The 16179-nt window shown below is 43.3% G+C and overlaps 1 protein-coding gene across 2 annotated transcripts in view; it reads right to left on the reverse strand.

Moving 5' to 3' along the window:
* The window catches only part of furinb (furin (paired basic amino acid cleaving enzyme) b), a 51916-nt gene that overhangs the window by 27168 nt on the left and 8569 nt on the right, over positions 1–16179 (reverse strand). For both annotated transcript variants that reach the window (XM_037450612.2, XM_037450611.2), the window contains exon 3: positions 367–465. In XM_037450612.2, the coding sequence (XP_037306509.2) occupies positions 367–465 (99 nt within the window). The remainder of the gene's footprint in view (positions 1–366; positions 466–16179) is intronic.

The following is a 16179-nucleotide window of genomic DNA, read 5'->3' on the forward strand; positions in this document are numbered from 1 at the left end:
ACGACATTCAGGGGCTGAAAATGTTCTTGTTACTTTACGATGATGAATGCCAATTTTCTCCTCTAGTCAGCATCTAAATGCAAATAATAAGTCCACTGGAGTCGAGTCAATTTCAAGACTCAAAAATACAGAGATTGTCCCAGCTGTTGTGTTGTTTGGCATGATTAATTTGCATATTAACAGTTGGGTAGTACCTCATATTGGGTCACGGGGGCAGACCAACGTGGACTGAACAGAACACACAGTTTGACAAGCTGTCACCCTTTTCTCCTGTGATATATACACCCTCTGTGTCTAATCCAATCTGTCTTTCTGCCCTTTGTTGTCAACATGGAGTGTGGAAATGAGGTGTGACAACAGTTTTACCTGGGGTTCTTTTTCCAGTCTGATGTGCATCCCCCTGTGGCCGAACAAAGCCCTCTTCTCCACAGCATGATGCCTGAAGTGATAATAATCACCGAAAACCTGCACAAACATAAAGGGAGAGGCAATGAGTGTAGCGACAGCAACAGGATGGCCTGATAACACTCAATGGCCACCAAAGCATTCATGAGCACAATGAGAGCAAATGTGCTCATGTGCAGACGCTGGTCATTTCAAAAAGGGCTGGAAAACGACACATTTATTTGAGAAACCGAGCGGGGCGTTCTTGTCAAGGTGGGTGCTGGTGCAGGCGGAAGGCGGGACTCAAACGCGTTCACGAACAGGTGCTCTTTATTCGAACCAAAAACCGAGGAAGGTGCACCAACGACGACGGGAACATAGACAATGACGCGACAAGGGACAACAGGCACACGGGGCTTAAATCCACAAGGGAGGTGCAGGTGATTGGACACAGGTGGAAGCAATCAGGCAATCACAGGACAGGAAGTGAAGCTCACCCAGAGACACGAGAGACAAGAAAACTACAAAATAAGACAGGAAGAGGACCCAAACCGTGACAGTTCTGTGCTCACATGTCACACGCTAAAGGAGCGTCTATTACGGCACTGGCTGAACCCCCCCCCCCCCCCCCAGTATTCTTTGGTTAGCACACAGAACATATTGGCCACAGGACTGTCGTGAGTGCCACATAGCGTTGTCACAGGGTGAGGTCGAGCTGGGGGTCTTGTCTTCATGTTTTGGTCTTGTCATTTCCGTTTTATTTTGAAAGCAGTAACCTTCCTCTCGTTTCAGGTCACTTGCCCTTCCTCATGTCACCAGTCCAATCGTCTTCCCTGATTCCTGATTGTTTCCTCATGTGTCTTATAGTCTGCGTCTCCCTTTGTCTTGTGCCTGAGTGTACGACCTCGTGCCCACCCAAGCCTGCCCACAGCCACAGTGATTAGAGGTCATCCATTAGACCTTTGCATCAATCCAGAGCTCGAATGGAGCCTTCAATGTGCGGCTCTTTGCCGCAGTGCAGAGCCTGCTCATAAAGGAACATTTGGCGGTTGGGGGACAGCTGTCAAAAAAAGGGCCTAACACTTCTGGGAGGATGTTGGTGGTTTTGGCAGCTCTGACGCACGGAGCAGTCTGTCTGTCCCCCCCCCTCCCTCCAGTTATCGCGGTCAAGGGCACATGACCCGAGACCCAAGATTGAGAGTAAATGGTACAGACATCCAGAAGCAAGTGTGCCACAAAAAAGCCCTAAAACAACAAAACCCAAGTTGGAGGAAGAAGACGAGAAGGAGCCGCCCTGATTCTCTTTACACGGATATTCACAAGGGGGAAGCCTCCATTTCAAGTGGAAGCGTTGCAATCTGTACAGTAGTGCCGCTGGGGACGGGCTCACCTTCACAAGCCCAGTGGAGCGGAGGAGAAGATGAGGGGGGGGGGGGGGGGGGTCTGACGGGCCGACCAGGCAGGATGGATGTGTGTGAGGTGGGAGAAGAGCAGACGCAGCAGGATGGAAGGCTCTCCTGGGGCGGCGGGCCGATCCTGCGAGCCGACCAGACGGGGAGCCGGGAGCGCCGAGGCCCCGTCTGGCAACACAGATACAGAGCCGGACCATTTGAATTCATTTCTAAAATATTTGAGACTTGCTTTTGAATCCCTTGCTGTGATAATTTCGACACAAACGGAATGATCATCAATTTTAAATTAGTCTGTATTCCCGCAAAAATGATCCACTTGCCCTCGGAGTTCAGGTCGTACACAACTATGTGTGGGAAAGATGAATTATTCTGCTTTTGAAAAGTGACAGCTCTGCACAACAGCAGTCCCTAAATGATTCAAAATGGGGCGAGAGCAGGAAAATATATCGAGCCAATGTAAGGCGAAATAGGCCATATACATTAATATGGGTAACACTGCACGGAAAGTAGAACTTAAATCACCAGATAAAATGACATAATAGTCTCCTTGGAGTTGAAAAAGAAAGTCACTGGACTTACGGACACCCTGTCTGGAAACATCAAAGGAAATAGCTTTGAAATGAGGCAAGATTAAGATGTGATGATGGCTGTAACCAAATAAATGAATGAGACCGATTTTCACATTGATTGCAGCGGGGCAAGAGGCTAGTTTGTTTGCGTCACACCGCGGCGGCTTTTTTGGGATGCGAGACAAAGCTATTTCCTGGAGTGCCGATGTGCTCATTTAGATCTACAGTCTATGGGTCTTGGGAAATTAAGATGGGAGATAGAAATGTTGGTGTAGCTGCCCATGAGTGTGGCTGAGTCATGCATCTCTAAAGACGGAACCCGAAATAATCACATGAGGAGAGTGTGTGTGTGTGCGTGTGTGTCTGTGCGTGTCAGTGATAATAATTGAGTGCGCTGTGGGCCATTAGTCACCCTGCCGCTACGCTGCGAGTCGGCCATAGAGGAATACTGACCTTTACACTCGCGTCTCATATTTTGCAGCCATTTCCATCTTGCCTTTACCTTCCTGTAGTGCTGAGGTACCAAATTAAAGAAGCTGTATGTCGGATATAACTGAAAATAATAACATCATGTTAAAAACACTAATCTAGTTTGGAATTGGAGGTGCAATTAAAGTTGAATTCAATTATTGTTTCATTTTCCTTTTTTTTCCTTTAATTAAGTCTGTCAACCAAATGATTATCAGTTCACAAGGATACGTGTGAAGTGACTAATTGTTTCAAGTCAAACTTATTTAGATGAAGTCCAATAAACGTGGTCAAATCAAAATAAATACTTTTACAACATAAATCAAATTAACTCGAAATTGAATTTAAGAATATTGTATCATTCCACTTGTATGGAGATAAGCATGTACTTATAAATAAATTACAGCACACAGTGAGCTTGCAAAGAATGTTACCCTTACAGAACAGCGTAGCTGAGGACAGAATGGTGAATAATGACTGCTCTTAACAGAAAATGGGGAAAAGATTTTCAGTAATCAGAGCAGAAAATGTCCTTGTATTTAGTCTTTTTTCTCTTTTCACTAAACCCAAAGGAATAAGTGAGGGGAATTTATGTTCTCACATAATACAATAATTTGATAGTAAATTCCAATGAAAAAGAAGCCTTTGTTCTGTGTTTGAAGAAATTATTTATGAAGGATAATTAATTCCTTTTTTCCCTCCTTTGAAGACCACTGTTCAAAATAAGCCCATAAGTGGACTTCACATTTAACCATATTAATGCTTTTCATCTTAGATTTGAAATCCACTGAGAATCAGTTGAGTTCGAACCACTGCATTGATCTCTGTCAGAAACTATCCATTAAATATGACAATACTATCATTAATTATGAACACACTTCTCATTAAGTATTTACAATAACTTTTTAGTGAAACATGTCACTATAGAGTTATTCCTCTTAGGTCAATTAACTCCGACATCATTTCAAGGTTGTGAGTTGAGACACTTTAAACTTACACGGAGCAGATTTTTGACGTTGGCTGCGTTTGAATGCAACGGAGATTAAGATGGTCACTTCTTAAAAGCTTCCAGTCAGTCTGAGAGCTGGGTGAGGCGTCAGAGGAATCAACCAGGTGTACTTGTTATTCTCCAGCAGCTCTTCAGCCAACTCAGTGTTTCCATTTTTATTCTAATCCTTGCCCATTTCCTCTACCTGCCATTCACCATTGGGAAATGAAAGTAAAAAAAAGCCTCTACATGTCCCGAAGCAAAGGTCACACGACGCGTTCCTTCAAGCCATCTGCTGGCGTTACCAGTCAGAGTCGGTTTGTTAAGACTTCAAGGCGGCTGAAAGTAACGTCACGGTGTTTCTTCTACGTCCCGTATTCTGCCGCGTGTCCCGCTCTGGGCTCTGCGGTGCGCGGGCTGCCTTGGGCTCATGCCCCCCCCCCCCGCCACAGCTGTCAAGTCAACATTGGCCACAGGGGATTGGCTTCAGATCAGCGGTGCCGAAAAACAGAAACGTGGCGAGCTTCCACTGGGCTGCGGCCGGACGTTATTTCACATTGCAGCGTGTGTGCATACGAGTGTTACGCTCAACCCTCCGATGTCACAAGTATGTTCCCATCAAAGCGGGGGGGGGATAAAATGACGCACCGCTCTTGTTGAAACGCGGGCCTGAATTTTGTTTTGTGCCAACCACGCTGCGGTTGTTGTTGTTGTTGTCTTGAGTGACAAAAATGAAAATCTAATTTATCTTATCGACGCGGTGAAATCCTGCAGGGAAACTCCAATATTCAGAGATGTGGCAGTGTAGAGGCAGCGTGTGTGGATTCCCACCGACGGATGAATCATATATGCGTGTATCTTAATGTGTGTTTCTTGCATGGGAGCTCTGAGGTCCACTACGCAGATATTGGGTGACAGACTTCCACATTAAGCGCGTTCCCTCATGCTTCCCCAGGGTGCAGATGTGCAAACCGCCCTTATTGGAACTGGCGGCAACCAGGATGCATCTTTTAGGGAGAAAAGGCTACCATCAATGGTTGGTTAGAGACACAGAAATAATAATAATAACAACAGGTATTCCCTGTAAACAGTGAGCCCCTTGATTGACAGCCTGCAATATGCTGTATGACTTCGCTAACCTTGATGGAAGACGCTACTGCGAGCAAATCAATGTGCGAGATATCCGCAGCGCTGCACGCGGCGCTCTTTCGCTCCGCCGAGCGGCGGCGAGGCTCTTGGAGGTAGAAGTGTCAGCGACACATTGATCGCCGCGCACCCCGCCAAGTCTGCTCCTGTTAAAACGTAGCCTTGCCTTTCATTAACTTTGCCTCTTTACACAAATCAGGCCAGCGTGAAGCCGTGCAGCGACGGGTACTTTCTGTGTAGGCAGAGCCGGCGTGTCGGGTGGTGTGTTGTGATATTCCTGCTGTTGGTTTAATGAAACAGTTGTGTACTTATCGTCTACACCGACTCACATGTGAGGAGGTGCAGTCAGAGAAGATTTCGAGAAGCAACGGTCCGGGAGATCATTATGTGACTACTTAGTGGGATTAAATGGAGGAATGGAGTATCAACATCTGCATGTAATCAATACACGACTAACAAATTAAAAAATTATTCAGTATAAACAAAGAACTGAACATATATGTGTGACTGCAAATATAAATAATGTTCTCTCAATTAACTAAATAAAAGTAGGGCTGCATTTAAAAAAATAAATAATAAAATGTGTGCTTTATCTCTATCAGTGCTTTAAGCCTCTACCTGAAAGACAACCTGTGTGTCACGTTTAAATCCCAAGGGTCTTTTCTTTTTTAGCTTTTGGTCCGGGTTCGAGATGGGACAACTTCTGGGTCCGGACCCGGACCGCAGCCTTCCAGTTAGTGACCTCTGGTCTGCACTGAGCTTCCATCGTCAGGACTAATTACAGCTGAAACTCCGACGTTCCGCTTAGCTGGGGGGGGAAGTCATTATTTTACTCGGAAATAGAGGCTAATTGAATGTTTTCAAATGAAGGGTAATTATTTGTTTGCATCCGAGCTACAGTTGTGCTTGTAGCCCGCCTCGTCTACATTCCCCAGCTCAGGGGACTCTGCATCTTGGGAAAAACTCTGCCACAGAAGAGTTTGGGCTAATTATGTGGCTGAATCGCAGAGATTTAACAGAATGTCTACAAAGACTGTCCCTCCAGCGGTAAAGCAGTAAGACACGGGCAGCAGTAAAAGCCGTTAAAACTGACAAGGGCCACTGAATAAATGTTCTTTAATAGCTATAAAGAAGCAGCTGTTGGAGAAGCACAAAGATCCTTATCAAGGTAAAAAGAGTCTAAATCGCGGTGTGGCCGACCAAACTTCTTTCTATTTGGGGAGAGTAGAGCACATGGATGGAACATGAAAGAAAAGAGAGGAGGGAGAACGAAATGCATCAAAGGATAAAATTGAGATGGGCAAAAACTACATTAGAAAAAGGCTACAAAGGCGGAGAGGCCCTACTGATGCCTGACCTTTGGACCAATATCACCATGGAACTCATTTCAAACCGTTGTGTTGAAGTTAGTGACGGCTGCCTTGTCATTCTAATCCGTCGTGGTAACACCTTCTGTGATTCCAGAACCTGAATAAAACATGGTGAATCTCCAGCACATCCCTCAAGGCTTAATGAGTGTATCAATCGTATGCATTCGCGTCAAACATTTACATATTTCTTTTGAGAATGTAGTATTCCTGATGTACTCTATCTTTGGGTTGTGATTTTTAGATAAGGGATCGAGCAGAGAGAGAGAGAGAGGGCTTACACACACACACACAGTATAAAACTACATCATCACTCAGCCAAACCTTGCTTAAAGTGTCACTGATACACACAGCCAGCATATCGAACTCAGGCTGGTGTTCAAACTCATTTACATATGTGCGCCCAGGCACACAAACACCTCCACACCATACAGTCGGGGCTTTGAGAAAGGCAGACGGAGAAAAACAACATTGCATGGGTGTGTGTGAGAGATACGCTTTTAAATATTTCAGATCCTCTTGCCTTTTTAATTTGAGATTTATCTCACTGGGCTGATTCTTCAGGTCTCAAATCCCCAACTTTGTGGTAAAATGTGCTCACCAAATTAGTAAACATCCAACTTTAACTCTGCTTCAGCGAAGCGTTTGAATATTCATGGGGACCGGGGAGATGGAGCCAATGGTTTGTACAGAGCTGCAGAAGCTTGTTCCTCCTTCTGTTAGTAGCAGCAGCCTTTATGCTGGTCAGGTGCTCTGATACAGATCACAGTTGTAATGGTCACATGGGCGTCTGTGGAGATAGAGATGAACTACGAGGATTTGTAAACAGGATCTTTGCTGAAACATGGGCCACAAGGGGCCTCTTGCACTTGAGCCATGAGGAATAACCGGAAAAGACTTGATGATAAATGAAAGCAACTTTACATAAAAGCCGAGGATCGAGATCATACTGTGTTAATTTTACTGCTCTCTGGGGAGAGTAAACTGACATTCTGGGGAGAACAGCCTAATTTCTATTTAAACCCGAGGAAGCCGTGGAAGAAAACGGGCCACTACAGCGAGTGCATCTGACAAAGGGCTCAGGCAATGAAGCATAGAATTATGTAAATGAGGAGGAAGACAAAAAACTCACTGCGAAACGAAATCTAATGAAATATTGAGTATTTTAGAGTGTTTAGTATTCACAGGTTCTTGTTCTGTTAAAGTATAACTTGAGCACTGCTAGCGTGGACGCGGCATGTCGACCTGATTGGAATACCACACAGTGTTTGGAGCGATTGTGATGCGATGTGGATCATCACAATATGCACTTGAGTCAAGCAAAAAAGAAAAACAATATCTGTCTCTCTCCTCGTCCTCTTCTCCTCCACTTAGGTATGTTAATGTTGCCTTGGTGATCCTACATTACTTTGTTTCAACCTGTTGGAAAAGCGCACACTTCAAATAAGAAATTAAAATCCTTCTACTTGTCGGCACAGTATCTACAGCACGCTTAAAAGGGTTCTCCTATTGATTTTTCATAGTCAGATCAGTCAATCTATTAATAGTTGCCCTAAGAGGCGTCGTGGATCTAAAGCTGCAGTGATGGACGACTAAAACGGAAATGTGTAAATGTCCTGCGCCTCCAATGTGCCCTTCACTTCAAGGTCTCAGCTCAGTAGAATTTTAGCAGTCAGCACCTTCAGACCCTGCAAGAAGAGGCAACGCTTCTGTATGAAAACTAGGAAGGCGCTTCACAAAGTGCTTCATGTACAACCATTAAAACCATCAGGCAGAAAAGAATGTGCATATATGCACATCCACAACGCATCTCTTAGGGCAACATATCATTGGAACCTGAAACGAGAGCGCAGTTCTCTTCTACCAAAGATTTATAATGTTTGTGGAAATGTATGATATTACGATTTTTTCTTAAATAAAAAAAATTATGAAATTATTGCATTATATTTCTATTTCAATCTCACACCGAAAGGTTCTGTGTTTAGATTATTACAAATTTGAATTGCAATAAAAAAAAGATGCAAGAGTTAGTTCTGTGTCAACATACGTGGTGACTAGTTCAAATGAGAGTTGTAAGATTGACAATCCAATACGAGATATCCTTACGCTGCTTGTTTACTCACATTAGCCCATAGATGAAGATCAAGCTCCCTTCGTTTCATCATATTCATTTTGAGTGGAGCCGAGGACACGATGTGCAGCGGCCTCGGAACTACGGGAGCAAGAGCACTACAAGAGTGGTACTTTGTGTGGCTTTGATCTAGACCTCGATCCAACTCAACAATAAAACCCTTTCTGGAACCTTAAAAGCACAGAAAGTCGAGGCCATCAGAACATGGCGATTTGGAGAATTGGGTCTCTGTGTATTGGGAACGGGGGTCCTGAGCTTTGCGTGGCCTCACGGGGGCCTGAAATAACCTCCGTATGGGAGCCGGCTCCGTGCCGAAATCAGAGCGCGTGGTCGAGCAGTTATGAGGAAAACAATGAATCTGTGCACAAATGGGAATAAAGAGGTTAAACGCGTGAAAATCAAATCCTCCACATGAGCATGTGTACCCTTAATGCAGTTATTTATTGACATCCATTAAAGAAAGATTTCCAACTGAAAAAAAGCAGGGTATCCCTCTCACTGCTGGGTGCATACGGCCTTCACTAACAAAGCAGTAAACATCAAGGACTGCTGTGTTCACTGCCACTTCCTGGACATGCAGGCAGGAAAGCAAGAATATGTAGTTTTGAATTGATAGACATTTTATTGCTCTTCATAGCTGTGTTGATGCACTAAAGACTCGCACCTCGACAAACACGCTGATGGGGAAAAACTCCGGGTTCATTGTTTGATCGTTTCATATATTAATCTCTCTGTTGGAATTTATTTTTGGCGAGGTATGAATGGAGGGCGTGACGGCGTTGTTGGGACAAAAATCGGATTATTTAATGACAGAGAATGATTAAACCATTAAAGCGTGGCATTCAGCCAGCCAAATCAGGCATGCTTTGTTACGCTGCTATTCAAAGCAAAACACCCACTTTGTTCCGAAGGGCATGACATTTACAGCCATTTCATCTTGACACAACACAGCGTGATTAGCAGAAGCGGGGGTCGACAAACGCAACACAAACTAAAACAATCTAAAGATGAGAGAAAGCAAAAATAATCGGAGGATGATTTAGAGAAGTATAATTTTGAGGAGTTTAGCTATTTCACGTTTCCATTTAGGATTGAGAGTCTAAAGATATCATATTGCAGCGGGCTTATATAAATGTAATGCAGCAGAAACAGAGGCACTTCCCTTCCCAGTGCGGGCTGCATGCATTCGCTTAGAAGCACTAGAAATATTAAGAGAACAAAGCTCTTGTTCTGAAGGACTCTTGTGCAGCAGGGTCCGGTGACGGCCTTCATTACAACGGGAAAATGCTGAAACCTTCTGGTGAGCTACATCATCGAACTACCACCGTAGTCTCTCTTTTCCCATCCTCCTTAAACCAACTCCAACAGCTATGCTAAAAGAACAATGCCATCAGGGTTAAGACAACACTACGTCTGTAATCTGAGGGGCAACAAAAAAAAAGAGGATTTCAATCCAATTGCTTGGACAGAATGGTTATGTCCTACCATTGGTTCTGATCATAGAAAACAAGTCACAATGCAGTGGTGGCATCCATGCAAATGACTGTTTGCCCAAATAAATAAAGCCATGGTTTTCTGCATTGTTCATATATATTTAAGCACACATGGGCATCTGGCTTGAGCCCTGCGGTCACTCTGTGTAGGGATGACAAAAACAAAGCATGTACCACGGTGTGGCTAATTTGAGCTTCTCCACTGCCCAAAGTGTATTGTTGGATAATGAGAGGAATAGAATGACAACAGCGCCATTCACTTCCACTATGCAACATCTTACAAGGGACAGCAAGCAACCTCTTGTTGCAGACCTAATGCAGCATAGATGGAGGGTGGAGGGGGGGCTTTGTGAAAGATCCTCGTCTCCACAAAACAAGTAGACATAAATAATGCACTCATCTTTGCCATTACAGTATAATGTAGCCTAGAAATCTATAGTACACTTTTATCCAACGTCTTAATGGGAGGACATTTAAGTAGCAGGTGCATTACTCCTTATTATGGCCATGTAAAGTACATAAATCAAGATTGTCTGGAAGTTGCATTTATTTTCTCAACTAATGAAAATGCGTATTTTTTAGCTGATGCAGTCTTCTGCACACAGCACAGAAAGTGGGTTTGGAGTCACAAGGGACAAGCGTCATGGGCTAAGAAGTACATGTGAATACAAACAGAGGGTGGAGTACTCCATGAAGATGCCCTCTGGAGTCCATTTCCCACAGCTTGAATCAGTGTAAATCTGAGACAAACTCTTTATCAGGCGCTAAGAGCCAGAAGGTTGTAAATGCCATTTGAACAAAAAGCCCCTGGTTCTGTCTGGGTCAGTTGCTCCATTCTTTCACGTCAGTTTTATTTTCAGGGAATACAGTTTGAAGAACCTCTGCGTCGTTTATACGTTATACGGAGGCGCCCATGCGGCTCGGCGCGCTCTCTTTGCCCACAAAAGGAGCTCCAAGACAGAGATGAACGCTGCAAAAGTATTCTGCATTCATCCTCGACTGTGAACGGTAGTCTTTCCACGTGGCGGACACTCTTCTTCATTATTATTCAGACTTAGGATTGGTCTGGCTCCCTTTCCCCTGGTGAGGGGCCGCATGACAGCACCCACCCACTCCACCCAGAGAACTCTAATGGCTGCACAAGGATCATTACCCACGGCTAACACTATTTATTTTTTTTAAAGTAGAATTTAAAATCCATACATCCCAGAGAGTAGCTTCCATGTATAAGAATCCAAACGCGGGCGCATAGACAGATAATGGCGGCCTATTTGTTGGACCGCCCGTCGTGCGTTTGCTTACAACGGATTTGACAGAACAGAACTCTCCGCTCTCAACAGTTACAGATGAAAACACGAATCCAACTACTTTGTCTCCACTCCAGGGAGAAACTACCCGATCACCTCTGGCGCACGTGTCCAGGGGGCCCAGCTGCCTTGTTATTTCACCATCACTCTCGGTCTTGTCTCGGCTAAATCGCATCAGCTCGCAATTGGCCAAGAGTCACGCTTCAGAGGGGAGCCTGATATCTCCAGCCTCGCAGACCTTTTACTTCTTCATTCCGCTTTCCTCAAAAGGTCATTTCTCTTTCTTTTTACTGCAGCACGAAGCACACTTTTTTCTTTTTTTTTTGCTGTCATGAAATCATCTCAGACTTTTCTATAGGAGAAATAGAAGAAAAGAAAGAAAAAAAGCAATCTGTTTAAGGCAATTAAGATTGGTGGAGCTGCTTGATAAAAGGTTCCACTTGATTTGTCTGTTACTTGTTACTTGCGGATGTCTTGTGTCACTAGTGAGACAGATGTGCATGCACCATAGGATGCTTTCCAAGGCAGAGGTCGTGCATATATTAAGCTTCCATTCACAGCCCCTAGTACATCTTTTGTACTTTTGGAATAATGCAAAGATAAGGCGTTTTATTAACGCTGCTGTGGAATTTATCAATACATTAAATTAAAAAAAAAAACTCAAAGAAATGATATGAATGCAGTGGAAACATTGAACCACGAACCCCTGGATAACTTGTGACCATCACCCTCTTTCAAAATAATGATCTGCGTACTGATCTCTGATATATATATTTATATATATATATATCATGGGCTTCAAATATTCATGCCGGTTTGACTTCTGTACGTAAAAAAGATCCAAGGCATTATGCTGCCTTCCAAACAATGAAGAAAATATATCAAATACTAAAATATAAAGTCAAATATATTACTGTCATTATCACACTTGAAGGCTTCATGTTTTAGTGCAGCACGGATAAAAAGAGTTGTTGAGAATGTATTACTGGACGGGCACTAATCTGATCCCACACTTACACCTCTGGCTAAAAACTTTGTCCCTCACCAACAACTTTATTGTTTCATAAGATTTTCCTATTTTCCTTCCTTGTGTGATATTATTTCCTCTCAGTCAAGATGAGAAACATGGGGCTGTTGTTTGCTATGCAGGATGCTGTGTGGTTATTCCCAACGTGGTCTCTGCATAGTCTCTTTAACCTGTGGGCAGGATAAGGGACGATCTCATAAGCTCACCTTAGAAGTGCAAAGAAGGAAACTTTTTTCACACTTGTTGTGTGTGTGTGGCGTGTGTATTGTAGGCACCATTATAATATTTTCCTTTTAACAGCAGCTATTGTCGTATAGTAGCACGGCGCTGTCAGTGGAAGAAATAACGAGAGCAGTAGTGGCTGCAGCAGTTTGAAATGCAACTAGTTTCATTTCATTTTAAATATTGCAAGTCCAAGTGTTTCACATTGATTTCTGCTAAAGCCAAAATGTATTTAATTATTTATTTTAGCGGATCAATGTATACAGTTTTCATCATTCATAATTGATGCCTCGATGCAATAAGCACAAGGACGGAGCCACGCAGAGGCGGAGCATCTCTAAAGGTTTCGTAATGATATTGCAAAGGTCTGCAATGATGGAGTTCACCAGCCTGAGTCATTTCAGAATCCGACTGCACATTATGCAGCGTGCCTTTGAACGTGCTCTGTAATACCCACCTGAATGTTGTGCGTACGGTACAGCCAGACGCTCTGCAGCAACAAAGGATTTCGTGGAAATAACGTGACACACAAGATCTCCACACGCATATATTACATCTGATCTCGACCTCTTCTCTGATGCAAAGGACGCCTGGGGACCATTCGGTGAGGGGGACACACACAGGCTGATATCACGGTAATCTGTTGCCTCTGATGTAATAAAATAGTCCTTCATTTCTGGAACTTTAAATGATCTAAAGCATGCGTTCATTCAGTAGAGAATGAGATTTAAGCTAACTTTAAGCCAACAAAACACAAGTGCAATCATTAAAAATGCTATTTGTGATCAAGCTCTAATTTTGAATTGCCTTACGCATTATGCATTGAAGTGAATGCATATTCAGTGATGCAAACATACATATATTCTTCACTGTGACGTTTTTAAAGCTCTTGGAAATAGAAATAGGAATCGTGAGGAGTATCACATTCATAGCTAAATATATAAAATACAGCACTTGGTCACGTGTCCTTAATGTTTAGCATCCACTGCAGCACGCTGTAAAACTGAGAATAGCTGAGGAAGAGCACACACTCTCAGACGAGTGGCAATTGTAGCTGAAGCCAAGGCTGATTCATATTGTCGTTATATTCCTCCATTGGAACAGAAGTCAGTGTCTTACACGAGGAACGTTCCATCTTCAATTTAGTCAGCCAGACTAAATCAATAATGGGTAGATTATAAATGTGAGTAGTCTTAAAAAGCCCTCCCTGAAGAAGAGAGACCTGAATGGAGGTAGACAAAGCACACGGACGGCTGCCTCGGTATCTCAGCGGAACAAAGAACAGTCTGATAGACTTTATTCTTTTCCACACACGTGATCTCTGCCGTCTGGTCTTTAGAGTCCTCTGACCACCATCACTCACACAAAAGCAAAATCCTTCTTTCCAAACCTGCATCCTTGTGAATCGTTGGTTAAATCGGGTTGTCTCGGGAACGTTTTGACCAATAGTAGTCTGTCCATCTGTGCCATTGCGCCAACCTAATTCGAGGAAATATTTTTGAAACCGCTAAAAAGGTAAGAAGATCGGTGGCTGCAGGCTCCATGTAATAAAGTGGTGCATTTAAATGAGAAACGGCTCTGGGAAGAAGAGGTGCACTTCACTCGAATCAGTAAACAACTGAAGTGAAAGCGAGAGGATGAAGAAAGGAAGGCGAGCACGAGGAGACGCGAGACCCGACCTCAAACAACCTGCAGATATTGGAGGTTTTTAGAAGAGGAAGAAGGAAGAAGATGCAGGATAAAAATGGCTCACACAAAGGCAAATAAGAACGTAAAGCAACATTCGCCACTGGGCTTTATGGGATACTGTGGTAGTGGTGGGAGACAGGTATTGAATATCTCATAAAGTGGCGAAAGCAGGAAGACACAAACCCAAAAGGGGTCTCGCCCGAATTGTATTTCATAACTAAGTAATTACAACAAATACCAGAGAGGACTCCTTTTCTCAAAGTGACCTTGAGAACTATCAGCGTGTTAATGCCCCCACTCTCGACCCAAGAGTAAATCGACTGCAAATAATACACTGGCAGTTTTCTCCATGAGCAGCTAACAGTAGAACGGGCTTTAGATGCGCCAGCCGGCGGGCAGGGGCTCACGAGTGCTTGTCAGTACGGCCGTGGGGGAAGAAAGCAGGAGCAGAAGGTCGCATCCAACTTTGAGACCTAAAACTCACCATCGCAGAAACAAAAGCGTGCACACGCGCACCCCCCCCCCCCCCCCCCAGATGGAGAAGTGCGCGTAGCGATCCAATTCAGAATACTGAACAACCGAGGAGGAACGTAAGGTCGAGGGAAGCAGCAACATGCGATGCCAGCAGGCACGTTAGCTCGTGTTACTGCAGAGAAGTACCTTTTCATGTTAATGTCTGCATGTTAAAAGAAGATTAAAAAGCATTTCTCTTCATACGCGGTTTCTGTTTGATAATCTATTATTGAGATTTTATGCACATTGTGAAGTGTCGAGTGACTGCGGGAATCATTAGGGGGAAAAAAAATATTTGTATTTGTTTTTATTAACTACTTTATGATTTATGCCTTATTCAGTTATACATTCTGTAGCCACAAGATACATGCATTGGAGTAATTCTTTGAATATCCATAAAGAATGGTGCCATAAGGGACACATTTTAAACTATCCATATGTGGAACAGATTTACAGCCTCTGGTCAGTTCAGAATGAGCCAGCATCTGGGAGTCAAGAAAAAGCTGTGGCTTGCAAGAATAATCAGGCTATTAAAAAAAAAAGTCCACCACGAAATTCTCCAGGGATCCAGGGATAGTATCTGGAATAGTAGATTATGAAAGATCGCTGTGGAGCCGAGCTGCCTGTCAAAAGATAACGATCGGTTACTAAGATGGCAACTCACAAAAGTATTTCACAAATTCAGATTCCAGTGGGTTGTCGCACACATAATAATAGTACTGTAGTATTGGATAAATATCTAATGGATGCAGTTGGGGCATCTGGATATGAAAGAGGGCTTTGCATAAGGTCATGCCGCTTAATGAGGTTTGGGAGGCAACGTGAGAGTGGGAATGTAATTAGGAATTGTCAGTCATTCAATCTGTATTATTAATATATTGAATTAATAATGAATTAAATCACAGTATATAAACAAAAAGGAGAGACGTCTGAAAGCAACACAGCGTAGTTTACATTTGTAGCTTCATATAGGAATAAAGCATACAGTCATATGCACAGTTGTATGAACTATAATGCTAACTTGCTATTATGACTCCATACTATAGTCTCCCTATTTTTTGCTATCTTGTTGGTTTGTTTGTTGTCAGCATCATGTCCATTTTGGCTATTATAATGAAGATTTATTTCCACCGCTTGTGTACATGGGGCATCAGACAATTTGAGATTTATCCCTTCAGAAACATCTACAAGGATATATTTCCCTCCTGCACAGTCATTGCAGTGAGAGAAAAAACTAATAAACGACTAAAGTACACAAATCATTTTGAAAACAACTGGGAAGATTAGCATGACAGAGCAAATATACATAAATAAATTGTAGGATTTATACACTTTTTTAGAATGTTCTCCTGGTAGCATTAGAATTAAATCACTTTCATTGTGATGTGTTAGTGCTAATGGAAAGACTTCAGAGCTTTCATGCATAGAGGCGCTGGCTGTTTTCCCTTGAACAGTCCCGTGGG

Source organism: Pungitius pungitius, chromosome 6 (genome assembly GCF_949316345.1).
Source record: "Pungitius pungitius chromosome 6, fPunPun2.1, whole genome shotgun sequence".
Classification (NCBI taxonomy): domain Eukaryota; kingdom Metazoa; phylum Chordata; class Actinopteri; order Perciformes; family Gasterosteidae; genus Pungitius; species Pungitius pungitius.